We start from the raw sequence: 21,396 nt of genomic DNA on the forward strand, positions 1-21,396 counted from the left end.
GAGAGTGCCCGTTGGTGACATTGCCGTGCCTCGCTCTGCCCCAGAGAGGGAGGGGGGCAAGGATTTTTATTTAATTTCCATATCCTGCCTCCCTATTTTTAGCCTTCGGGGTTTTGTTCCAGGCTGGCTGTTTACTGAAAGAAGCATTTCCAACCTCCCTTGTCTCCAAGCAACCAGGTGTGCCAGCTCCCATGGAACCAGCCTTACCCCATAGATCTATAGGGCTGGGGGACCGGTGCTAACGTTATCTCCAAGATGGGGACACCTGCCTAACCTTAGCACCCACCCCTCCGGACCCTATAGATCGACAGCTGCTGTCTCTGAGCTGACATCTCTGGGTCGGGGAGGGGAGCCTGGTCCCATAGGGCGCTGAGGGGCAGTTTGGGGGTCATGCTGGAGGTTTTGGGGGGGATGCAGGGATGCAGGTGAGGCGAGCAGGCCGCCTTCCCCCCCGCAGCGCGAGCGGGAGTGCGTGGGAAGGAGTGAGACAAAGCCCGAGCCCGGGAGCAGAGGCAGCGCTGCCGGGAGCTAGACGGGGCCGTTCTCCCCTCCCCGTCCTCCCCCACCCTCGGGCGAGGGGTACTCGGGAGCCCATCTCCATCCCGCCACGCTGGCACGCTGTCCCGGTCCCTCGGGCTGACCGGGGCGCAGCCGCGGCCCCGGGAATGCCCGGGAGGGAAGCGGCCGCCTCCATCACCAGGTAGGAGCGGGACCGGGCTCTGTGCTGCTGTCACCCGCACCCACGGGACCTGCGCTGAGGTTTGGGATCCCCTGACTCTGCCGGTGCCGGTTGTGTGTCCTGCTGTGCCCGAGCGCACCGGGAGAGCCGGGATGCTCGTCCCCGGGGCGCACGGCGCGGGGATGCTTTGGGTACCGGGGGCCTCTGGGACCACGGGGGGCTCCCGGGGCGGGCCGCTGTGGGGACAGCGGTGACAGCGGGGGACATGCGGAGTGCCAGAACCCCCTCTCCCCACGCGGAGCCGGCTGTCCCTCGCCTCCCCGCTGCTGCTGGGGGTGCCGGGGCGGGCGGCAGCCGGGGGGAGCGGCCCGGGGCACGGTACCGCCCCCGCCGCCACCGCCCTACGCATGCTCGCCGCCGCTGCCGCCGCCGCGCCGAGCCGAGCGGGACGGGGCCGGACGGGACGGGACAGGACGGCACCGGGCGGAGGATCCGCCGCAGGTACCGGCGGCCCCGGGGCGCACGTGGCGGGACCGGGCCGGGCGCTGCCGTCGCCCGCTCCTTACCGGCAGCCCCGGGGCGGGGGGGTTGGGGGTGGTCTGCAGCCCCGGGACGGGCGGCGGGGGCGGGTCGGCCTCCCCCGGCCGGGGCTGCCGCGGGGCCGGCTTTGTCCGGGGCTCGGCCGGGGAACGGGGGCCGGGGCGTGCACACACACGCGTGTCCGTGCGTGCGGGTGTGCCCGTGGCCATGTGCTGGCGTGTGCGTGCCCGTGCGTGTGCACACGCGTGTGCCGGGGCTCGCAGCTCCTTGGCGGAGCATCGGTACCGGGCACGGCGCTGATCCCGCGGGGTCGGGGTGCTGTCGGGGCAGGTCGGGCGGCGCGGCCCTCCGGGGATCGGGGCGCTCCGTGGGAACCCACAGACGGGGCGGGCATCATCGCCTCCGGGCTCAGCCCTGCTGGGGGACAGCGGTGACCGCCTGGTCCCCGCTCCTGTCGCCTTCCTTTGGGGGAACTCGCTCGGCTCCAGCTGTGTCCGCTCGGCTCTGCCTTTTTCGGGACCCACGGGTGGCCGTGTCCGGGGGCATGGAGTGCCCCACGCCTGCGGGACCCATGTGCTCCCAGCTCTGCAGGGACTCCCTGGCATTGCCAGAGCTCCCGGAATGTTTGGGGCTTCCTGCTCTGTTTCTGCCCCATGGGGCTGGGAAGGGTTTGGGGACAGCCAGGTGACACTGGACCGCGTTCCCCTCATGTGGAGAGGGAAGGGCTTGGGCTCCTGCCCTTCTCTTCCACCTCCCTTGGACCCCAGGCCCAGCTTGCTCTCACCCCTCACTGCCCCCAGCTTCCCACTGACGGGAGGGGGCTGCCGAGCCCCCGGTTCTCAGCCTGGTGCCCGGGACCGTTCTGCAGCTCACACTCTCTCTGCAGGGGTGCCTGCACCGCGTCTCCCGCTGCAGCAGCCCCAGCAGCGCCTGGATCCCGCTCCCGGTCCTGCTGTGCCGGGAGGAGGCTGACTTCTACGGTAAGCAGCCGACACTGCTCCTCCCTTCCGTGTGCCTGGGCACCGTGTGCCGCCACACAGGCTGTGCCAGGGACAGCCAGTGCTCCAGGTGGCCACCCAACCTGTTGTCAGGGGTGGCATGGAGAAAGGCAGCGGGCAGCTGAGGTGTGATGGGATCCGTGTGCTGCTCGCTCCTCACTGCCCCATCCTCTCTCTTGCAGACCCGTGGCGGGACTAGCATGGGAGAAGCCTTCCCTGGGCATGGGCAGCGCTAAGGAGCCCGAGGGGCTGCAGGTGCTGAGCTGCCAGGCCGGGGCTGAGGACGCCTGCGAGCCCAGTGCCAGCTCCCCGGGCTGCCCCGTGGCAGGCGAGTGCCTGCCCGGCTCCGGCTGTGCCGCGGGAGCCCGTGCCATGAGGACCTGCTGTGTGCCCGAGGCAGAGTCTCAGGGCACCAAAGCCAACTCAGTGGCAGAGAAGAAGGTGCCATCACCAGCAGGACCAGCTCCTGGCACAGTTCTCCAGGACAGCAGCACAGAGCAGAGTGTGGCAGCAGCAACAGGGAGCTGCGGAGGACCGAGTGGTGCTGCCTCTGCCTGTGGTGCCACGGGGATGGGGGTCCCCAACACCCAGAAGGAGGATGCAGCAGCCCCCACTTCCCCTGTTTCTGATCCCTGCCTCCAGGCAACCAGCAAGGACATGGGGAGCACGGCAGCTCTTGCCAAACATGTGGCGTTCGTGGAGCCTACTGCAAGCACCGGGACAGCTGAGCCTCCAAGCCAGGAGCAGCCCCAGGACAGCAAAGGGACATCCCTGGGTGCTGCTCCGCAGACAAAGAGCAGTGAGGCTCCCAAGCACCCCCAGGGATGCACAGCAGAGCCCCCCAGCACCAGCACCGCGGGCACTGGGGGTCGGAGTGAGGCAGGACCAAGCTCCACTGCTCTGGGCCAGGGCAAAGCTGAGGGGAGCTCAGTCCAGGGTGGGGGTGCTGGGAGCAGCCAGCAGCCCCACACGGCCAAGCAGCTCTGTGAATCCTACTCCTTTGAAGTGACCCCGCCCCAGGACACTGGGACACAAGACATGGGGACGCAAGTGGACAACCGTGTGTCCTTGGTGTCGGTGGCCTTAAGCCCCATGAGCCCCCCGTGTGGGGCTGCTGCCTTCACCTTCCCCAAGAGAGAGGCAGCCTCTGCAGCCCCGCGCCTGGAGCCCTCCAAGAAGGACGCGGAGATGCAGGTGTCCATGCCTGTGGAGACCCGCTCAGTGGCCACGGGGCCCATGACACCGGTGGCCAAGTCCCCGCAGACCTCGTACCCCGAGGTGCAGGTGAAGGGGACGGTGCCGGAGGTGGTGGAGGAGGAGCCTCCGGAGCCCATCCGGGAGGTGAGCTGGGATGAGAAGGGGATGACGTGGGAGGTGTACGGGGCCTCCATGGAGGTGGAGGTCCTGGGCATGGCCATCCAGAAGCACCTGGAGAAGCAGATCGAGGAGCACGGGCGCCAGGGGGTGGTGACCCCGCAGGCCACCCGCGCCGGCTCCGTCAAGGGCGGGCCCCGCCAGGGCGAGCCCAAGCGGCCGCCCAGCGTCTTTCGGGCTCTGCTGCAGAACGTCCGGCGGCCCCGGTGCTGCTCCCGAGCCGGCCCTGCCATGGAGTGAGCTGCTGCCCGTGCCGGCAGGGTGGGGGTGCCTCGGGGCTTCTCCAAACTGGGGATGGGTCCCTGCCCTGGCGTCCTGAGACACCCGGTGCCAGCGTGCAGGGCTGTGCTGGTGATGGAGCACTGCACACTGGCACAGGGTATCTCCTTTGCTGGGGTCTTCCCTGTCAGCCTGGGGTTCCCCCGTGAGTGTAGCCCCGTGGAGGTGCCCTGGGACATGAGACTGGTGCCCTGTCTTTGTGCTTGGTGGCTTTTTTCAGCACGAGGAAGCGCGTGGCTCCTTCCAGATGGAGGCAGCTGCTCCTGTGCGTCTCCTGCCCGTGGCACAGGTCTGAAGATGGCTCAGGGTGCGTGCTGCTGGCTGCCCTGAACTCTGGCACCCCAAGCAGCAGCATCACTTCCCATGCTGGAGAGACACTGGTGCATCACCCTGCCATTGCTTTGCCTGTCCAGGGCTTGGCCACCCTCCAACCAGCCCGTGCGTGGGTCCCCACAGCCACCCATGGCAAGCACTAATCCCCCAGCTTCCCTGTTCTCTCTGCCCCACTGCCATGTTGTGGGTGCCCTGGAGCTGGGAGGATGTGGCCACACAGGGCACCAGGACAGATCTCAAATCTGAGAGAGACAGAGGCCAACCCCGTGTGTGATGGAGAGCTGCTCGTGCCTGTCACCGTGGCTGGAGGTGCTTGTGGAGTCTGTCCCCATGGCCCCCAGCCCCACCTGCCTGCGAGCAGCACATCCTGACCACGGCTGGTGGTGGACATGGAGCCTGCCCTGCTTCCAGGCCTGTCCAGCTGCCCCAGTGGTGCTGGAAAGGCCCCCTGTGCTGGGGACACGGGGACATGTCCTGCTGGGCCCTCTGGCTTCTCCTCTTCGATGGCAGCTGGGACACGGTGACTGCAAACGCTGCCACTTTTTACAGCTGGGGTTTTACAGGGTGGGGGGGAGGGAGCTTTTATTGAACTGTGTTTGCATTTTTGGAGCTTTTTAAGAGACACTTTCAGCCATGAGCATCCTGCCTGGAGCCACCTCCCCCGTGGTGGCCTGTGGGGCTGAGACCATCTTTCCAAACACTCTTCCTACGTGGCCTGTGCTCTGCTAGGCTGGAGAGCATTGGGAGTGAGGGGTCAGTCTGCAGGGGGGTGAATATCCCTGTGGTTGGGCTGACATCCCTGTGGCTGGCAGCACCTCAGTGTCCTGCCAAAATGTGGATCTTGGTCCCCCCAGCCTGGCCTCATACAAAGGACCAGCCCCACAGTGCCACAGCAAGGGGGGCCCAGGCCATGTCCAGCACCTGATGGGCAGGAGGCTGCAGACCAGGGGTGCTTGGAGAGCTGCACCATCCCCTCTGGGCAGAAGTGCAGGAGGTGCCAGAGTCACCACTGCGGCCGTTTTCCCTTGTTAAGGTAAATTCTTGCCCACCTAAACCCACAGTGTACATCCTGGGCTTGTTTTGTCCCTGTGGGGCTGCAAAGGGCTTGCTGAAGTGCCAGCTGGCAGCCAGGGCCGTGGCAAGTGCCCGCTCAGTGCCGTGGCACTCGCTGGGACCTGGCTCTGCTCAGTGCCTTGGGCTGTGGGACCGGTGCCACGGCCGTGCCAGGGAGAGCAGGAGCCCTGGGGCATCCCCTTGCCACCCTGCCCCAGGCTGTGCTCCCCTCCAGCCCTGCACTGCCAAGCTCTGGCACACCAGCGCTGCAGCTTCATCACCCATTTTCTCCTTTCTTCCTCTTCATTTCTTTTGGGGGTGGGGCGGGGGGAGGAAGGGGCGGGAGGATCAGTCTGTCAATGTGGATGTTGGGTAATAAAACCTTGCACAAACCTCTTGGGGGCTGCCTGCACCTCCCTCCCCCGGGGCAAGGAGGGTCCTGGGGACAAGGAGCCCAGCTGAGCCCCACAGTGGCACCTCCCCTCTGGCACCAGCTGGCCCAAAAGCAGCACTTCATGCTGGGAGAGATGACTCCAAGCTGACTGGGCCCCCCAGGCACATGGGCTGGTGACCACAGGACACTGTGACCCCCGTGGAACAGTTTTATTGCCAGACACCGAACATATCAACACTGGAGCAGCTGCCTGAGTCCTGCTCTGGCCCTGCTGCGCCCTGTGAGCCCGCTCACAAGTCCGTGGTGGTGAAGGTGGTGTTGAGGTATGCTGTTCTGGTGGGCTCCTTCATGTTCAGGGCAGCCACCAGCACCTCCTTGTCAGTGGGGTCTGTTGGCTGCATTTTGACCTGCTGCAGGAGGAGAGTGTGGTCAGAAGGGATGGGGACAGAGATGGAGGGCAGGGACACCTGTCCTTCCTTTCCCCTCTGTTGAGGGGTGCAGAGTAAAGGACATAAGGGGTCCATGAGGCCCTGGGGACCACAGCAGAGAGAAGAAGATGCAGGGTTCTCTGGCAGGACTCTCAGGACTCTCTTTGCACACTTACCTCGACCTCAAAGTTGTCATCTGCTGGTGCATTTACTGTATTTTCATCCAGGGAATTCATGCTGTGGAGAATGGAGGGTGGGAGATAAAAATGGACCCAGGCAATGGAGAAGTGAGGTATGAGGTGACAGCCTGTGGCCTTTGGGACCTGCCCACAGAGCTCACCTGGTCACAGAGATGGAGTCCTCGTGGAAGCCCAGGTCATGGGAGGGATCCAGCGGGCGGTTCAGCATGGGGTTGGCCCTGGTCAGGGATGGGTGGCCAGGTAAGTGCTGCCCCTTGGGGCACTGCAGCCCCTGGATGTGGGGACAAGCCTGGTGTCTCCCCTCCTGCTGCAGGGAGCCCCTCACTCACCCCTCAGCGTTGTACTGGTTGGTCCCAGGGATGCCAGCTCCCTGCTGTGCTGTTGCAGGGTTGAATGTTGTGGCCACCTTCAGAGCCTTCATGGCATTCAGCTTCCTCTTGTAGCTGCAGAGCCCAGGGATGGGGTGGGTGAGAGGGGCAGGGAGGAGCTGGGCTGTGGGATGGGGTGGGTGAGAGGGGCAGGGAGGAGCTGGGCTGTGGGATGGGGTGGGTGAGAGGGGCAGGGAGGAGCTGGGCTGTGGGATGGGGTGGGTGAGAGGGGCAGGGAGGAGCTGGGCTGTGGGGTGGGGTGGGTGAGAGGGGCAGGGAGGAGCTGGGCTGTGGGATGGGGTGGGTGAGAGGGGCAGGGAGGAGCTGGGCTGTGGGGTGGGGTGGGCTGAAGCAGGTTGGAGGATGGGGATGGGGGTGCTGGTGAGGATGCAGGTGGTGGGGGTGGTAGGAGGGGGTGCAGGCAGTGAAGTACCTCCTGGTGGTGAGCACCAAAACCAGGGTCATGATGAGTATGAAGATGAGCAGGAATGCTGCCAACCCTGCGATAATGCCAATCAGCTCCACCTCCTTGGTGGGCTTTGTCACCTCCCCAGGGCCCTGGCACAGAGCAGGGTTAGGGCACAGTTCCAGCCAGGGGAACCCCCCAGCCAGCCCCAGAGGGGTTGCTGCCCTCTCCCCCTGCCCCTTGCCTGGCCCCACTCACAATGACAGCCAGGCCCAGCTTCACCAGCTCAGCCAAGCCCACCGGGTCGGACTGGATGAGTCTGCCAAGGAAAGCAGAGGTGTGAGCAGCTGGGCTGGTGCCAGCACGAGGCAGTGCCCGTGCACAGCCCCAGCACTCACGTGATCAGGTCATTGACATCCAGGGCAGTGCCATTGCTGTACACAAAGTAGGCCTCCATCACCGACTTGGCATCCACGCTGCAGAGCCACAGAGATGGGGGCACTGAGGTGCTGGGGTGACACCCCTGATGCCACCACCGTGTCCCCTTCCCCACCAGCACTCACTGGGTGTCACGGGTGTCCTCCATGCCTCGGATGGCCACCACATAGACTGCTGCCTTGGTCACAGTGGTCAGGGCCCTAGGAACAAGAGACAGGGGGGGAAGCTGGGCTGGACATCCTGCTGTTCTGCTCACGGGCACAGGAAGCAGACTGACCCCCTGAAGCCCCCTCCTCTGGTGGGGACCTGCCTGGCCCACCCTGTTCACAGTCCATGAAGCTGAGAGATCACATTGGTGGGTCCATCCATGCACCCCCAGCCCAGCCCAGCACCCCTTACAATTTAATATTTTCGGAGTTACTCTGGACTTCTTCCACCGTCGTCAGGAACTGGAGCCGAATGCGGTAGCTCTGATCCACCGTGAAGATCTGTGTGTGGGGACCAGGGGTGAGCACAGCTGGCCTGCGTGGGTGGTGTCCTGGCACAGGGCTTGGGGCTGACACTCACACTCAGCACGGTCTGGGCTCTGTGCACTGGTTCCTCACCATCCTTAGCCTCCACCGTCACCTTGTACTGCCCCTTCAGAGATTCATCGAGGTTGCTGGCCACTCTGTGAGGACAGGGACACCAGTGATCCCACTGCACTGTGCCCTGCCCTCCCTCAAGCCCCATCCTGCCTCCATGCCTAGGCAGGACTCCAGAAAGGCTTTGTCCCCTTTGCAGCCCGTGCTGGCCCTGCAGCAGGCAGGAGCTGAGCTGCATCCCCTCTCCCAGCCCGGCCCAGCCCCAGGGGCTCACCGGATACTCCCGATGTAGGCGCCCTCGTCAGGTGTTGTGGACACCCCAAAGAGGTTCTCAAAGGGCCGACTGCTCCCGCTGTCCTCCACAAGCACCACACTGATGATGGAGAAGGTGATGGTTCCCCCCAGCCCTGTGTCAGCATCTGTGGCCTGCAGGGATAGAACATGGCAGGAGCATGAGTGGGAATGGCCCCAGCCTGCCCACGGTGGGGACAAGTGAGCAAGGCTCCACGGACCGACAGATACAGGTAGGGCAGCTCCTCACCTTCACAGTGGCCACTTGCAGTTCCACAGGAGAGATTTCGGGGACAACCACTGCCAGGAACAGACAGATGGATGGTGCAGTCATGCTGGTGAGCAGCCAGACTTGCTGCAGACCCCACGCCCACACAGCCCCAGGGTTCCAAGCACCCCCTGCTGCCCTTGGCCCCACAGCCTCCATGGAAAGCACTGAGTAACCCCAGCCTGGCCCCTGCACTGCTCAGCCCTGCCGGGCTTGGGGAAGATCCTCGCTGCTGGTGAATGTGGCAGGGCATGTGTGGGTGCAGCGAGGAGCCCACGAGATGTGCCAACACCAGCTGCTCACCAAAAGTCTCTGAGATGGCCTTGAAGACTGGCGCGTTGTCATTCACATCAGTAATGATGATCCTCAGGGTTTCTGCAAATGCCCCAAAAGCAGAGCTCTGATCACCAACACAGCAGCCCTGCAGCACCATCCTCTGCTTCCTGTGGGAGCTCTGTTCTCCCAAAAAGCTCAGGTCAAGAGAACTGGGGACACCCTCCCTCTGTAGCCAAACCACCCAGCTCCCAGCTTCTTGTGGGAGGTGGGAGAGGCAGTCCCAGCACCTGCCCCCCTGCCCATGGTGGGGACGGAGGGGGCACTGGGGCCGTGCCACCCAGCACCTGCCCTGCCCATGGTGGGGAAGAGGGGGCACTGGGGCCGTACCGTTCTGGCTGTAGCGGTTTCCTTTCTCAGTGTACAGATCCTCCACCCTCAGTGTGAGCAGGACCCTGTCACACACCTCGTAGTCGATGTCTGAGCTGTTCACCAGCACTGAGCCATTGGGTGCCAGCAGGAACCAGTCCCTGCACACGTCCCCAGCACTTCTCTCCCCCTTGAAGCAGTGAACTTCCTGCTCCTCAAAGAGCAGTGAGTTATTGGTGTCAGGGTCGAAGGCGTTCAGTGTGTGGATCAGGCCCTGCTGTGTCCCGTTCTCAGCCACTGACACGTCCTGCAGCGAGCCTGGCTGGATGGTGGGGGGCTCGTCGTTGACATCGAGGATGTGGACTGTCACTGAGACGCTGGCCCCGTCCCCGGCGTTGTCTGCAGCCGTGTTCTCTGCCAGCACCGTCAGGGTGAAGAACTTCTGATCCAGCGTGTCGTAGTCCAGGAATATCTCAGGGTCTACAGACAGCTGCCCACTGTAGTTCCCTGGCCCCAGGCGGGTTGAGCGGATCAAGAAGTTGCTGGAGCCAGAGTCCCTTTCAAGCCGGAATGAAATGCGGGAATTGATCTCCGTCCTGTCGGCATCTGTGGCATTCACCTCACCCACAAAGGACCCTGCAGGTGGAGACAGACACTGAGTGGGCAGTGGGCACTGACTCAGGGCCACTGCTGGTCCCACAAACCTGGCCATGCAACTTCTACCTGGAGACTCTTCAAAGACGGAGAACTCATAGGACTGGTTGAGGAACACGGGAATGTTGTCATTCAGGTCCTGCAGAAGACAAAGCCCATGGCTGTAGCCCTTCCAGGAAACAGGATTCCCCGCAGCCAGCTGGGGACAGGAGTGTGGGCACCTGCCTGCCCACAGGCAGGAGCTACACAAGCCCTCTCCTGCCTCCCTGCATCAACTATTCACTCTGCCCCCACAGAAAGCCTGGAGACACGGTGCTTCTGCCACAGCCAAGGATTCCACAGCCCTGCCCTGCCCATCCATCCCAGCTCCAAGCCCCAGCCTGCCCCAGCATGTCCCTGCTTGTGCCCAGGGCTCACCCCCACGGTGATGGTGACGTTCACCGTGGTGTTCAGCGGTGGCTCGCCGTGGTCATACACCATCACTGTCACCACCATCTGTCCGTGCTCATCCTCCAAGGCTTCACGGTCCAGTGGCTCTGTGCTGTGCATCTCACCTGTGTCTCTATTGATGGTAAAGTTGTTGCTGAACAGTCCTGGCAAGATCATGAAGCCCAATTTGCTGTTGGGGCTGTCAGGCATGTCGTTGTCGATGGCCTGAAAAGGTCAGCATTTAGAACAGGGCTGTGGGTCACCTTGGGGACAGTCTCTCCCCTCTGAGAGCCCTGCCAACCCTCCCACCTCTGCTGGCACATACCTGGATCTGTGTGCTAACATTCTGCCCCTCTTCCGCCGAGATGAAGTAGGAGCCAATGATGATGGGTGCCATGTCGTTGGCATCCAGCACGGTGATCTCCAGCACCGTGGTGCCCACCAGGCCGCCCCCGTCCCTGGCCTGCAGGTTGGCGTAGTAGATGGAGCGAGTCTCCCTGTCCAGCAAGCTCCCGTTGTGCACCAGCAGGGCCCCGCTTGTGGCGTTCACCATGAAGACATTGTGGCTGTGGCACACACAGAGCCCTCAGTGGAGCCCACCCTCCAGGGTGATGCCCTGGTCGTGGCTGGCTCTGCCCCTACGTACATGTTCTCTGGGAGCAGCTGGTAGGTGATCTGGCCCAGGACACCGCTGTCTGGATCATAGGCCTGAAAGACAGAAGGAACCATCTGGTCAGTCTGTTTCAGCCCTCAGAGCAGTGATGAGTGTGGGGCAGTGGCTGTTGGCAGTGAGCACCCCAAAAATGTGGCGCTGATGGGCAAGGGGTGCCACCCTTGGGTACCCATTGGTCCTGAGTCTTTCCTGTGTGCATGGAGAGATCGGTGCCCTCAGCACAAGCTGTACTAGAAGTGCTAGGTGTGCCCAGGGCCCTGCTTGGGGACATTAGGTGTGCCCTCTCCCAGCTCAGGGCCTGACCGTGATGTTTGGGGAGATGACGGTGCCGTCGGGGCTGTTCTCCATCACGGACAGGCTGTAGGTGCTCTGGGGGAACTCAGGGATGTGGTCATTGCTGTCGATGAGCTCAATGGTCACGGTGGCCGTGGAGCAGCAGTCTGTAGGGTTCCCTGTGTCATTAGCAATGATCTGCAGGATTAAAAAGGGACTGTGTCTCACACGAGCCCCCAAACATTAGAGAGACCTGTCACACTCCAGCCCAGCTCCCCTGCACCAAACAGACTGCCAGGGCAGAGCCCTGCTCTGCTTTACTCCTGAGCTCTGCAAGAGGAGGGTCATGTCCCCACTGTGCCCAGTGCAGGCAGGGAGCAGGAGCTGCCTCCACAGAGCAGGCCAGCCCTACAAGTCCCACCTGCACCACCATGACATGGCTTATCTCGTAGTCCACTAAGGATGAGTTTTGCACCAGGATCTGGACTTCCCCTGCACCCACAATCGTTGTGGGGAACACAGTGAAGGCGTTGGCATTCGGACTCTGCAGGCTCAGCTCAAAACTGCTGTTGATGCCCTGTCAGGGAGGGACAAGAGCCAGGGTGAGTGGTGCAGCAAGGACAGACACCAGCACCACAGCCCAGCACCATGGACAGGCTCCTTCCTACCTTATCTGGGTCGTAGGCAACAATGTTGAGGTTGGACACAGGCAGTCTGGTGGAGGAGTGCTCTATGATGCTGCCTATGAAGTTGTTCTGAGCACTGGCAGAGAAGTTGCAGCTGGACAGGGAGCAGTTGTAGAACTGGGGCTTGTTGTCATTGACATCTGTCACCAAGATTGTCACCAGGGTGCTGGCCTGGGCCCTCTTGCCGTAGATATCTGGGTGCTCCTCACGTGCCTGGGGAGGAGGGGAGAGCAGGTTGGAGGGGCCCAGGGAGAGGAAGAGGATGGGGTTCCCCTTGCTGTGTCCTACTCACCGTGACTTGCAGCAGCACTTCCTCACTGGGCAGCTGCTCACGGTCCAGGGGCTCACTCACAGTGATGGCACCCGTTGTATTGTTGATAACAAAAGGAACACTGGCATCTAGGACAAGGGGACAGCAGGAACCAGTGGCAGCCACTGGGAAAGGCAGGCCTGACCCTCCCTCTGCCAGCAGGTCAGGCTGGCAGAGCCTGGGTGCCCAGAACCAGTTTCCAGGGTACCCCTTGCTGCGTGACCACCCCTCCTGCTCATCCCACTGTGTCCTCATCCCCTGCCTGCCCCATTCTGCCCCATCACTCACTGGTGATGATGTAGGAGATGTTGTCATTCACCCCTGTGTCTTGGTCCATGGCGGTGACAGTCAGCACAACGGTGCCCTGTGGGGACATGACCATCAGGGAAGGACCTATGGCATCTCCAGCTGCCCACAGGCCTGCTGGCCCAGACACTTCAGGGCATAAGAGCCCCCAAGGAGGGCCAGGGGCAGGGACATGACACTGGGGCAGGCAGGCTCCTGACCAGGTCACAGTTCTCAGGCACAGAGCCCGAGTAGGGCTCATTGAGGAACCGTGGGTCCAGGTTGGGCACGTCTGTAATGGTCAGGGACAGGTAAGTAGAGCTACTCTGGACGGTCCAAACGTTGTGCAGTAATCCTCCACCATCCTGAGGAGCAGAGCAGAGCAGCTGTCAGTCACACAGCCCCCTTACCTGGCAGCCCTGCACCCCCAGCCTGGATGGTCCCCACCTGGGCGAGGATCTTGATCTGGTAGAAAGTGTTCTTGGCGTAGTCCAGGGGACCATTGAGCACCAGACTCCCATTGTTCAGGATGTAGAAGAGCTGGAGATTGTTCACGTTGTCTGGGATCACCTGAGCAGGGGACATCATCCTGTGTCACCAAGGCAGGGAGCAGAAGTGTTGCAGCAGAGATGGGGGCTCCATCCCCATCCTTCTGCCAGGCTTGGCCCATGGGGACCCCCAACATTTACACCCCACCACCTGGCTCATCCCCAGCCTGAAACTGAAATCACCTTCCACCCATTGCCCACAACCTCCCTGCACCCCCAGAGATATGAGTCTGCCCTGGCCGTGTCCCCCAGCACCTCAGCAGCACAGGGGTGGCCCAGGGGTGGGTTTGGCTGTGGTGTGACCCCCTCCACAGTGCTCTGTGCTCACCTCCTGGATTCTGTAGCTGACTTTGGAGGCGTTCCCGGTGTCGCTGTCGTTGGCAAACACGGTGTAGATGATGCTGTGCACAGTCGTGTTCTGGGCACACAGGGGGTGGTGGTGACTGAGCAGGGGGTGATGCCGTGCCTGGACCCCGCCAGGCCTGCCCTGGCATGCTCAGGGCTGCGGGTACTGCCCGGTGCCATGGCATGAGCTGCTGCCCTCGCTCAGGCCGGGCAGGGCTGGACCCCCTCCCCAGCCTCCCTGGGAGGGCACACCCACCCAGCCCCATCTACCCCTTGATCCGGTGTCACGGTGTCCTGGGCTGGCAGGCGGCTTGGGCACACCCTGAGCTCATTGCAAGGGCAGAGTCCCAGCCGTCTCAGGGTGACACACAGGAATTGCCCTGGTGACAGAGTGCTCCCCCACGCCCAGACACATTGTCACCACACACCCAGGTGCGAGCTCACGCTGTTCCCAGCCCGTTGTTGTCCCACTGCTGGCACACCCATGCCCCAGGAGCCACCCAGCACCCCTGCCCTGCTGCTCGAGGTACCTCGGGGATATCAGCGTTATATGGCAGGTGCTGGAACACGGGGACGTTGTCATTGCGGTCCTCCACGATGATGGTGACTTTTTTGGAAACCTGCCAGGTGTCAGAGAGGGCACAAGGATGTGGGAGATGGTGGCCAGCAGAGCTGGGTGCAGTTCTGGCATGCTGTGCCCACCCTGGCTGGCCAGCCAGCATCACCCACCTGCTTCCAACTGCCTCCCCTTGCCCATGGGGGCTCCCTTCCCCCTGCAGCCCCCAGCCCTTGCCCCAGCACTCACCTCAGAGTTTACACCATCTGACACTTTGACAGTGATGGTGAGCTTGGCCTGGAGCTGAGGGGACACAAGGCAGGACTTGGTCAGGGCCAAGGTGAAGCTCAATCCTTGGATGGCTGAGCCCCAATCTCTGTGTAGGGCTGAGCCCCAATCTCTGTGTAGGGCTGAGCCCCAATCTCTCTGAGGACAGCTTTCCCTCCTGGGGTTCTGGGGCCAGGGAGTGACCCATGGGCTCTGCCCTCCATCCATACCCCCAGATTCCCACTCAGGCAGGGACACTGACCCCATGCTCTGCCCTCACCTCACGGTCCAGGGAGTTCCTCAGTGTCACTCTGCCTGATTTGGAGTCCACAGAGAAGTAGAAGGCGTGTGTGCCTTCAATTTGGTAGGTGAGGGGGTCGTGGTCCAGGTCGTAAGCCTCCAGCTGGAAAGCAAACTGGCCTGGGGGCACAGGCAGTGTCAGAACCCCCCCAGTCACTGCTCTGACACCCCAGGCCCTTCTGGAGACCCCCCTACTCACGCAGCTCCAGGTCCTCAGGCACATAGAAGAGGGTTGAACTGATGATGGGGACGGTGTTTCCTGAAACTACAGGGAAGAGGAGCTGAGCACCATCACCGTGCTGGGCACAGCCACGCCTGGCAGCACCTCCTCAGCTCCAGCCTGAGCTCCCAGCCGTGCTTTGGGTCTCCATGGCAGGCAGGGGAACCCCTCCTGCCCATCCCACACCTGCAGCCCCCACGCTCTCCCTGCTGTCCAGCCCTGCCCTGCCCTGCATCTCCAGTGGGGCAGGCAGCTGATTTGGGGTCACAGCTTCCCCCAGAGAATGGAGAAAGAGTATTGGGGGCTGAGAACAGCTCCAGCACCTCCCACCCACCCATGGCAAACGCCAAGAGAGTCCTTACCTGTTGCCAGGAGGAAGGGGAGCAGCAGCCAAGAGCGCCATGCCATCCTGCCAGGATGCCTGTGGGCACACAGCAGGGAACAAGCACCTCAGAGGCTGAGGCTGCCCCCAAACCCCTCCTGGGCAGCAGCCAGCAGGGCAGGAGAGGGGCTGGTGGGGACAGTCCCCTCTGCTGAGCTGGGCTGGTGAGCAGACACCGGGCTCCACACTGATCTTCTGGCCATGGGCTCTCTGAGAACACGGGATGGGAGGGCAGGGGTGACCTCCAGGTGTGCCTGGGGGTCCCCAGGAGCCTGTCCTGGGCATGGCTGGAGCTCCACAGCTTGTGCCCAACAGGGCCTCTCCAAGCAGAGCTTTGAATCCAACAGTAACCCATGGCATGAGCAGGGTTGTGGGCACCCCCACAGCTGGCAGACACCCCCCCTGCAGCAGGGTGCCCGTGGGGGCCGGGACAGGGGCTGCCATCCCTTACCTGTGGCTGTGTCCCTGGGGATGCTGCCTCTGCCCGCTCATCTTGACACTGCCAGACCTTTGCCTCCTGCAGTAAACATGTTCGTCAATCATTAACTGCAATTAAGGGGTGAGAAATCCCTCCCCCCTCTTCTGTATTTCGTGTTCTCATCTTGCAGCTCCCACCCAGCTCATCTCCAGGCTCACTCCCCAAACCAAGTGCCCAGCTCTCCATGCCGGGTGCTGTCCCTCAGCATTCAGCCACCCCAGCCTGCACCCATGGGACCCCAGCTCCCAGCAGGGGTGTGGAGCCTGCAGGGGTGCAGAGGGACCCCAAACCACCCCAGGAGACCAAAAGGGGGCTTAGGGAAATGCCCTGCATCCCCTGGGCTGGGGACCCTGGGTCCTACCAGGACAGGGGCTGGGCACCAGCCTGGTGGTGTGGCCACTGGGGCGGGTGCCTGGGGCCCTCTGCACCCCCTGCCACCCACTCCCCTCCCAGGAGCTTGGCCCAGTCTCCCTGACCTACTTCAGACCCGCGAGGACAAGGGTGGATTGTCCAGCTCTGCTGAGGCAGAAAAGGGCTGGGAGGTGGCGCTGGGGGGGGCATGGCCAGCCTGTTGGACCCCCGCATCCCTGGCCCTGTTCCCTGGGGAACCACAGGGCCTGGATACTGCAGGAACTCCGGAGCCTCTCCAGACACTCAGCCTGCTCTGAGGTTCCCATCTCACCCCACACCTGGGTCAGAGCACCCCCAGAGCAGGGGCTGCAGGGGACAGACTGTGAGCACCCCTTAGCAAAGCTCTCCTGGGCGGGTCCAGGGCCAGCCCAGCTCCTGCAAAGGCTGCTCCAGGACATCCTCACAGACACCCCATGAGCTGCCTGCGGTCACCCCCAGAGTCCCCCAGGGCTGTCCTGGGCTGCCTCCCCTGAGATTCCTGGGGCTGGTGCTGGACACTGTTCTGCAAACTGCCCCTGTGGCATTTCCACACCTCCCAGGGCTGTCCTGAGGCATCCACAACTTCCTGAAAAGCGGCTGTAGCCAGGTGGGACTCGACCTCTTCCCTCTGGCAACCAGTGAAGGTTTAGGTTGAACATCAGGAAGAATTTCTTCACGGAAAGGTTTGTGAGGCACTGGAATGGGCTGCCCAGGGAGGTTGGTGGAGTCACCGTCCCTGGAGATGTTTAAGGCAAGATTGGATGTGGCACTTAGTTGGCATGGTGGTGTTGGGTCATAGGCTGGGCTGCATGATCTCAGAGCTCTGTTCCAGCCGAACTGATTCTGTGATTCTGTAATTCCGGTGACGGTCCCAGCGGATGCGCTGCCGCTCGGAGCATTACGGCCGCGATCCCCCGGTGCATTTCTGCTGCGCCGCTCTTCGGTCTATTACGGCAGGAGGCGGCGGGCGCGCCCATCGCCGCGGCGCGGGGGGGGAGGCGGCGCTGCGCGGGGAGGGGGGGCAGCGCGGCGCGGCCGGTTCCATCGGCGCGGCGGGCGCGGGGGCGCCATGAGGCGGGGCTGAGGCCGGAGCGGGAGCGGCACCGGGACTGGCACCGGCACCGGGACGGACACGGAGCCCGGCGGGCCCGGCCGCCGCGCCATGCGAGCGGGCTGAGGGGCGGGCAGCGCCGGGGCACGGCACCGAGCGCCGGGGGCGCGCCTCCCGAAGGTACGGGGCGCGGCGGCGGCCGCAGGCCCGGGCTGTGCGGGGCAGGGCCGGGGCACCAGGGGGAGGCGGCGGGCAGGGCCCGGGGCTGGGGGAAGGGGGAGGGCGGCCCCGGGGCAGCGGGACGGGGAGGGCGGCGGGCAGGGCCCGGAGCGATGGGGCGGATGCGGGGCTGCGGGGCCCGGTGCGGCGGGCGGAGGAGCGAGCGCGGCCCGGTGCGGCGGGGGCGGCCGGGCCGGGCCCGGTGCGCGGAGGGGGCGGATTGCCGGCGCGGGCGGGGGTGGCGGCTGCCGGGGTATTGGGGTTCGGGGGAGCGGCCGTGAAGCGCAGCCAGGCCCGGTGCAGCCGCAGGGCGGTGGGAGGAGCCCCCGCTGCTGGGGGAGCCCCGCGGGGACAGGGAGGGCAGCGGGGAGGGACCCGGAGCGCGGCTGCCCGTGGGGGCTGTGCGAGCCTGCCCCGGCCGGAGCCCCTTCCTGGGGTCTCCCGCGACCCCGGCCCCGGGCGGAGTCGGGGGCTTCTGCTGAGGTGGTTGTCTGCCTTCAGTTGGGGGCTTCTGACTGGCTGTGTCCGCGTCCCGCCTGGCACCTCGCGGTGTCCCGTCCGCCGTTCCCCCGGACCCGGTAAACTGTGCCAGCTCGGGGCAAGCTCCGGTGTGGGACGGGGGACGGGAGGGGAAGTGGTGAAACTCTTCGGAAAGTTGTCCCTGGGGAGGAGGTGGGAAACAGATGAGTCCGAGGTGACGGGGTGGGGGCAGTGGCACCCGGGGTGGGGGCAGTGGCACAAGCCGTGCTGCCGGCCCGGCAGGATCTGTGCTGGCACCGCGGGCTGTGTGTGGGCCCGTGGCAGCCCTGTCCCACGGAGGACGTGTGGGACCGCGTTGTGGGCAGCTGGGATGCGCTCCAGGGTTTGCTTTCTCGGGCAGGAGTTGAGCTCTGTGGCTAGGCAGGTTCTGTTTCTCTGTCTGGGGTCAGCCCCTCTTCACAGGAGCGTGGCTCTGTTTTGTGCTGGTACCTTGTCCATCAGCTCTGCACCGGCCCCGTGCTCCAGCACAACTGGCTGTGTGTGCCTGCAGCTCCAGACATCATCCCTGTGCTTGCCTTCTGGCTGTCCTGTGCCAGTGCCCTGCTCTGTCCCTCTATCACCTGCTCCCATGTCGGCTCTGATGGCCCAGGACCTCGAGGTGGGCTCCTGTGTGCCGGGGAGATGCGCAGGGCAGGGCCCGGCGGGGCAGGTGTGTCCCCGGGGCCAGCAGGAGCCCCGGGAGGAGGAGGAGCAGCTGTCGGAGGAGAGCCGGCTGCGTCTGATGTCACTGCGGTGCATGGTGGGTAATTATGCACGTTGCAATGAAAATAATAAGGCCGGCTCCATAGTGGTGTCTAAAAATACTGCTAATGCGGAGTGCCTGCTGGGCGCCTTTGTTTGTCACCTTTGGGTGTCTGCTCTGGGGCTGGCCGGGTGCTGTCACACCCCTCGAGCAGTGGGTTAGGTTTAGCAGGTGAAATGTGAACCCTCCGTTCCCCCCCGCGTTGGGACACGGTGCCAGTGGAGACAGGGCAGGTGTTGGCGTGGCAGGTGAGGCAGGAGGCACCCGTGTGTGTTTGGGAGGCTCCAGTGCCACCTCCCTGCATGCAGCCATGCAGGGAGTCCTGGTGGGATGGCAAAGCTTTGTTCCCCAGCCTTGCTTGGAGCTGGGCACTCTCCAAGTGGTGGACAGAAATCTTTCCTGATATCCCCTGGCGAGTACCAGCTGGTTTAGTACAGAGCAGGATTTGGGCCCTGGTGGTGTGGTCTGTCCAGCACTGGCATTGTGTGGCCAGGGCAGAGCTCACGGAGCTGGGGCTGCCGGACCTCCCCTCTGTGGTGCTGCCATGGTGTGTCCTGGCACTGACAGGACTCAGACTGTGGCAACTTGCTGCTTTCTGTGCAGAGGTGGGAGGGAGGGAGGGATATGCACCTGGAACAGAGGGAAATGATGTGATAGGTGCTGGGGGGCACCTGGGTGCTGTCCAAGGGCTGCCCAGCACTTTGATGTCCACTCCCGGGGCTCTGCCTGGATGCTCTTGGTGCAGCTGTGGCTGCTGCTGTGGCAGGGGGAAGGTGTGTGTGTGTGGCAGGGCAGCAGCAGAGGGCTGGGAAGGGCAGGAAGCACTGAGCCCGTGTGCCTGGCTCTCAGTGACGAGTCCCTTCCGCTTTGTGTGCAGGGAGGTCACGGAGGTGGCGGCTGCTCTTGGTTCCCAGCTGGTGCTTGTGGTGGGCTCTGGCTCCAGCTGTCAGCTGTGGGAGCTGAGCCTTGTCCCTGTGCACTGTGCAGCAATCAGGGAGATGTCACCCTGCTGGCATGCTGGGCTGCTTCACCTTTAGGGGCACGGCTGCCCTTCAGGAGAGGGAGCGTCGCTGCTGCCTCTGTTCTTGCCAGGTGCTCACTCCCACCTCTGAAGCCACGCGTGGCAGTGGTGTTCCCCTGAGCAGTGAAACACACTGTCCCTGCCTGCTGGGCTGTGTGGCTCCCCTTGGTGAGTGAGGAACAAGGAATGGGGTGGGAGACTTTGTGAATCCCATTGATCCACACCATGGAAGCTGCGTGTTTGCATCTGCCCGTCCAGGACCAGGGCCCTGTGAGGGGAATTGATCAAGCTGTAAAACCTAGAGCCAGCTAATGAAATAGGGACTATAGATTTTTATTTTAAATGGAAGGGAGTTTAGGAGAGATTTAATTACCCTTGGTTTATGGACCTGTTAGAGGAATGAAATAACAGCTGGCAGGTAAGGGCTGGGCTTCATCTTGCATCACTTTTCTCTCAGGTTTGTCTGCAGAACTGCCCAAGTCCTGCCACCCAGGGTAGAGTAGGGAATGATGTAAAGTCACTTGGAGCAGAGTTAGACAGAGTCCTGCTTATCCTGCTGGGTGTCCCTGCTTCCTGCTGGGAGTACGTGTGCTGAAATAGCAGAGGGGCTGACCCTGGCAATTGGGGCTGGTGTAAGAACAGCTGTCCTTGGTCCCTGGGGCTTGGTGTGGGGCAGTCCTTGTGCTCGTGGACAGCAGAGAGTTTGGGAGCCCTGTACTGTCTGGGCTGTCTCCCTGTGGGTGTCATTTCCTGGGGCTGTGGGCACCGAGCTCTCACTGACGCTCGCGTACCTGCGCAGTGTGTGGAGTTTGTAAGGGAGAGCTGCAGAGCGCTGGGATTTGCTGGGCTCAGCTGTGTGTTGGACACGAGCTGTAACGCTGTCACTACAGCCACTCCTCCTGTGTGCATCCACTCCACCGTCACGTGGGGCTGCCCTCGGGGCACGGCTCGGAGCTGGTGGCAGGCGGCACCGCGCTGGCTCTCGGCAGAAAAGCCTGGCTCCCAGATGCTTTTGGGGTTTTCACCCCTTTATTGAGGAGCTGGGACACAACATTTTCCCACGATCCCGTGGCTCCATGCTTGGACCAGTCTGGAGAAGCATGGTTTGTCACCTGCTGTGTGTGGGTAATTGGCTGGCCAAGGGGTTTGTGTACCCACCTTGCAGGCACGGCATGTAGGGTGCCAGTCTGATTGTCCAGAGGCTGCTAAAACATCCGAGGAAGCTGCTGGTGCTGGGGAGCTCTGCCAGAGCCCTCTGACATTGATACAGGAACCTGGGAGAGCCAAGCCCTGTGGTCATGGAGCTGCATGAGGATGTTGCGTGGCTCCCTGAGACAGGTCAGTTCCCGAGGGGAGCAGTGTGGGTCTGTGCTGTCAGCTCACAAGGGTGTTGGGAGAAGTCAGCCTGCTGACTCCCTGGGCAGCAGAGCTGCACCATGGTGCTTATCCTTTCCTCCACCCTTGCACCTGCAAGTCCTCAGCATTTCAGGGCAGGAGCTGTTTCCTGGAGGGCACAAGCAGACCATGGGTCCCATGTCCAGTGTGGCATGTCTGGGTTTTCTGGAGTGGGGTGGTTTGGGAGGGCTCCACACTTTGCTCTGTGCATGGCAGAGCGTGAGGTTGAGCAGTGTCCCCAACAAACAGCGCTCGTTGCAGGCTTTGGGAATATTGTTTTCTAGCTGCAGGCTGGTCCCTGGAGACCTGCTCTCACTGGCTGCAGAGCTGTAGTTCTGGGTCTTCCTTGGTTACCCT

General features: G+C 63.2%; 2 protein-coding genes across 3 annotated transcripts; one reads left to right on the forward strand and one right to left on the reverse strand.

Annotated features, from left to right (window-relative positions):
- The first annotated feature begins 488 nt into the window (after nucleotides 1-488).
- GPRIN1 (G protein regulated inducer of neurite outgrowth 1) lies at nucleotides 489-5,587 on the forward strand. 2 transcript variants are annotated; one of them, XM_058034722.1, is made up of 3 exons: nucleotides 489-700; nucleotides 2,106-2,199; nucleotides 2,400-5,587. In XM_058034722.1, exon 3 carries the CDS (start codon nucleotides 2,440-2,442, stop codon nucleotides 3,829-3,831), a length of 1,392 nt encoding a protein of 463 aa, XP_057890705.1. In that variant the 5' UTR covers nucleotides 489-700; nucleotides 2,106-2,199; nucleotides 2,400-2,439; the 3' UTR covers nucleotides 3,832-5,587. The 2 variants fall into 2 exon arrangements, with proteins under 2 accessions (XP_057890705.1, XP_057890707.1); XM_058034724.1 differs by lacking the exon at nucleotides 489-700 and adding an exon at nucleotides 1,107-1,180.
- A 258-nt stretch (nucleotides 5,588-5,845) lies between these two features.
- Nucleotides 5,846-15,746, reverse strand: CDHR2 (cadherin related family member 2). Its single transcript, XM_058034907.1, has 32 exons — nucleotides 15,655-15,746; nucleotides 15,184-15,242; nucleotides 14,801-14,866; nucleotides 14,582-14,721; nucleotides 14,284-14,337; nucleotides 14,009-14,098; nucleotides 13,462-13,551; nucleotides 13,033-13,155; nucleotides 12,807-12,950; nucleotides 12,589-12,664; nucleotides 12,283-12,389; nucleotides 11,973-12,203; nucleotides 11,726-11,881; nucleotides 11,335-11,502; nucleotides 11,005-11,066; nucleotides 10,684-10,924; nucleotides 10,347-10,583; nucleotides 9,999-10,068; nucleotides 9,297-9,911; nucleotides 8,937-9,008; nucleotides 8,616-8,665; nucleotides 8,349-8,500; nucleotides 8,058-8,160; nucleotides 7,890-7,978; nucleotides 7,616-7,690; nucleotides 7,451-7,528; nucleotides 7,311-7,371; nucleotides 7,080-7,204; nucleotides 6,608-6,721; nucleotides 6,419-6,496; nucleotides 6,255-6,315; nucleotides 5,846-6,060 (listed from the first exon to the last, which is right to left on the reverse strand). The coding sequence occupies exons 1-32, from the start codon at nucleotides 15,744-15,746 to the stop codon at nucleotides 5,941-5,943; spliced, it is 3,999 nt and encodes a 1,332-aa protein (XP_057890890.1). The 3' UTR covers nucleotides 5,846-5,940.
- Between the last annotated feature and the right edge of the window lie 5,650 nt (nucleotides 15,747-21,396).

This window comes from Melospiza georgiana, chromosome 15 (assembly GCF_028018845.1).
Source record: "Melospiza georgiana isolate bMelGeo1 chromosome 15, bMelGeo1.pri, whole genome shotgun sequence".
NCBI classification, from domain to species: Eukaryota; Metazoa; Chordata; class Aves; order Passeriformes; family Passerellidae; genus Melospiza; species Melospiza georgiana.

Bases quoted from the DNA above. Each gene is read 5' to 3' on its own strand.
- GPRIN1 (XM_058034722.1), top strand. From the start codon at position 2,440: ATGGGCAGCGCTAAGGAGCCCGAGGGGCTGCAGGTGCTGAGCTGCCAG.
- CDHR2 (XM_058034907.1), bottom strand. From the start codon at position 15,746: ATGATTGACGAACATGTTTACTGCAGGAGGCAAAGGTCTGGCAGTGTC. The intron at 15,243-15,654 runs GTAAGGGATGGC...GTGTGCCCACAG, and splicing joins CCCCAGGGACACAGCCACAG to GCATCCTGGCAGGATGGCAT. The intron at 11,882-11,972 runs GTAGGAAGGAGC...CCTCCCTGACAG, and splicing joins TTGCCTACGACCCAGATAAG to GGCATCAACAGCAGTTTTGA.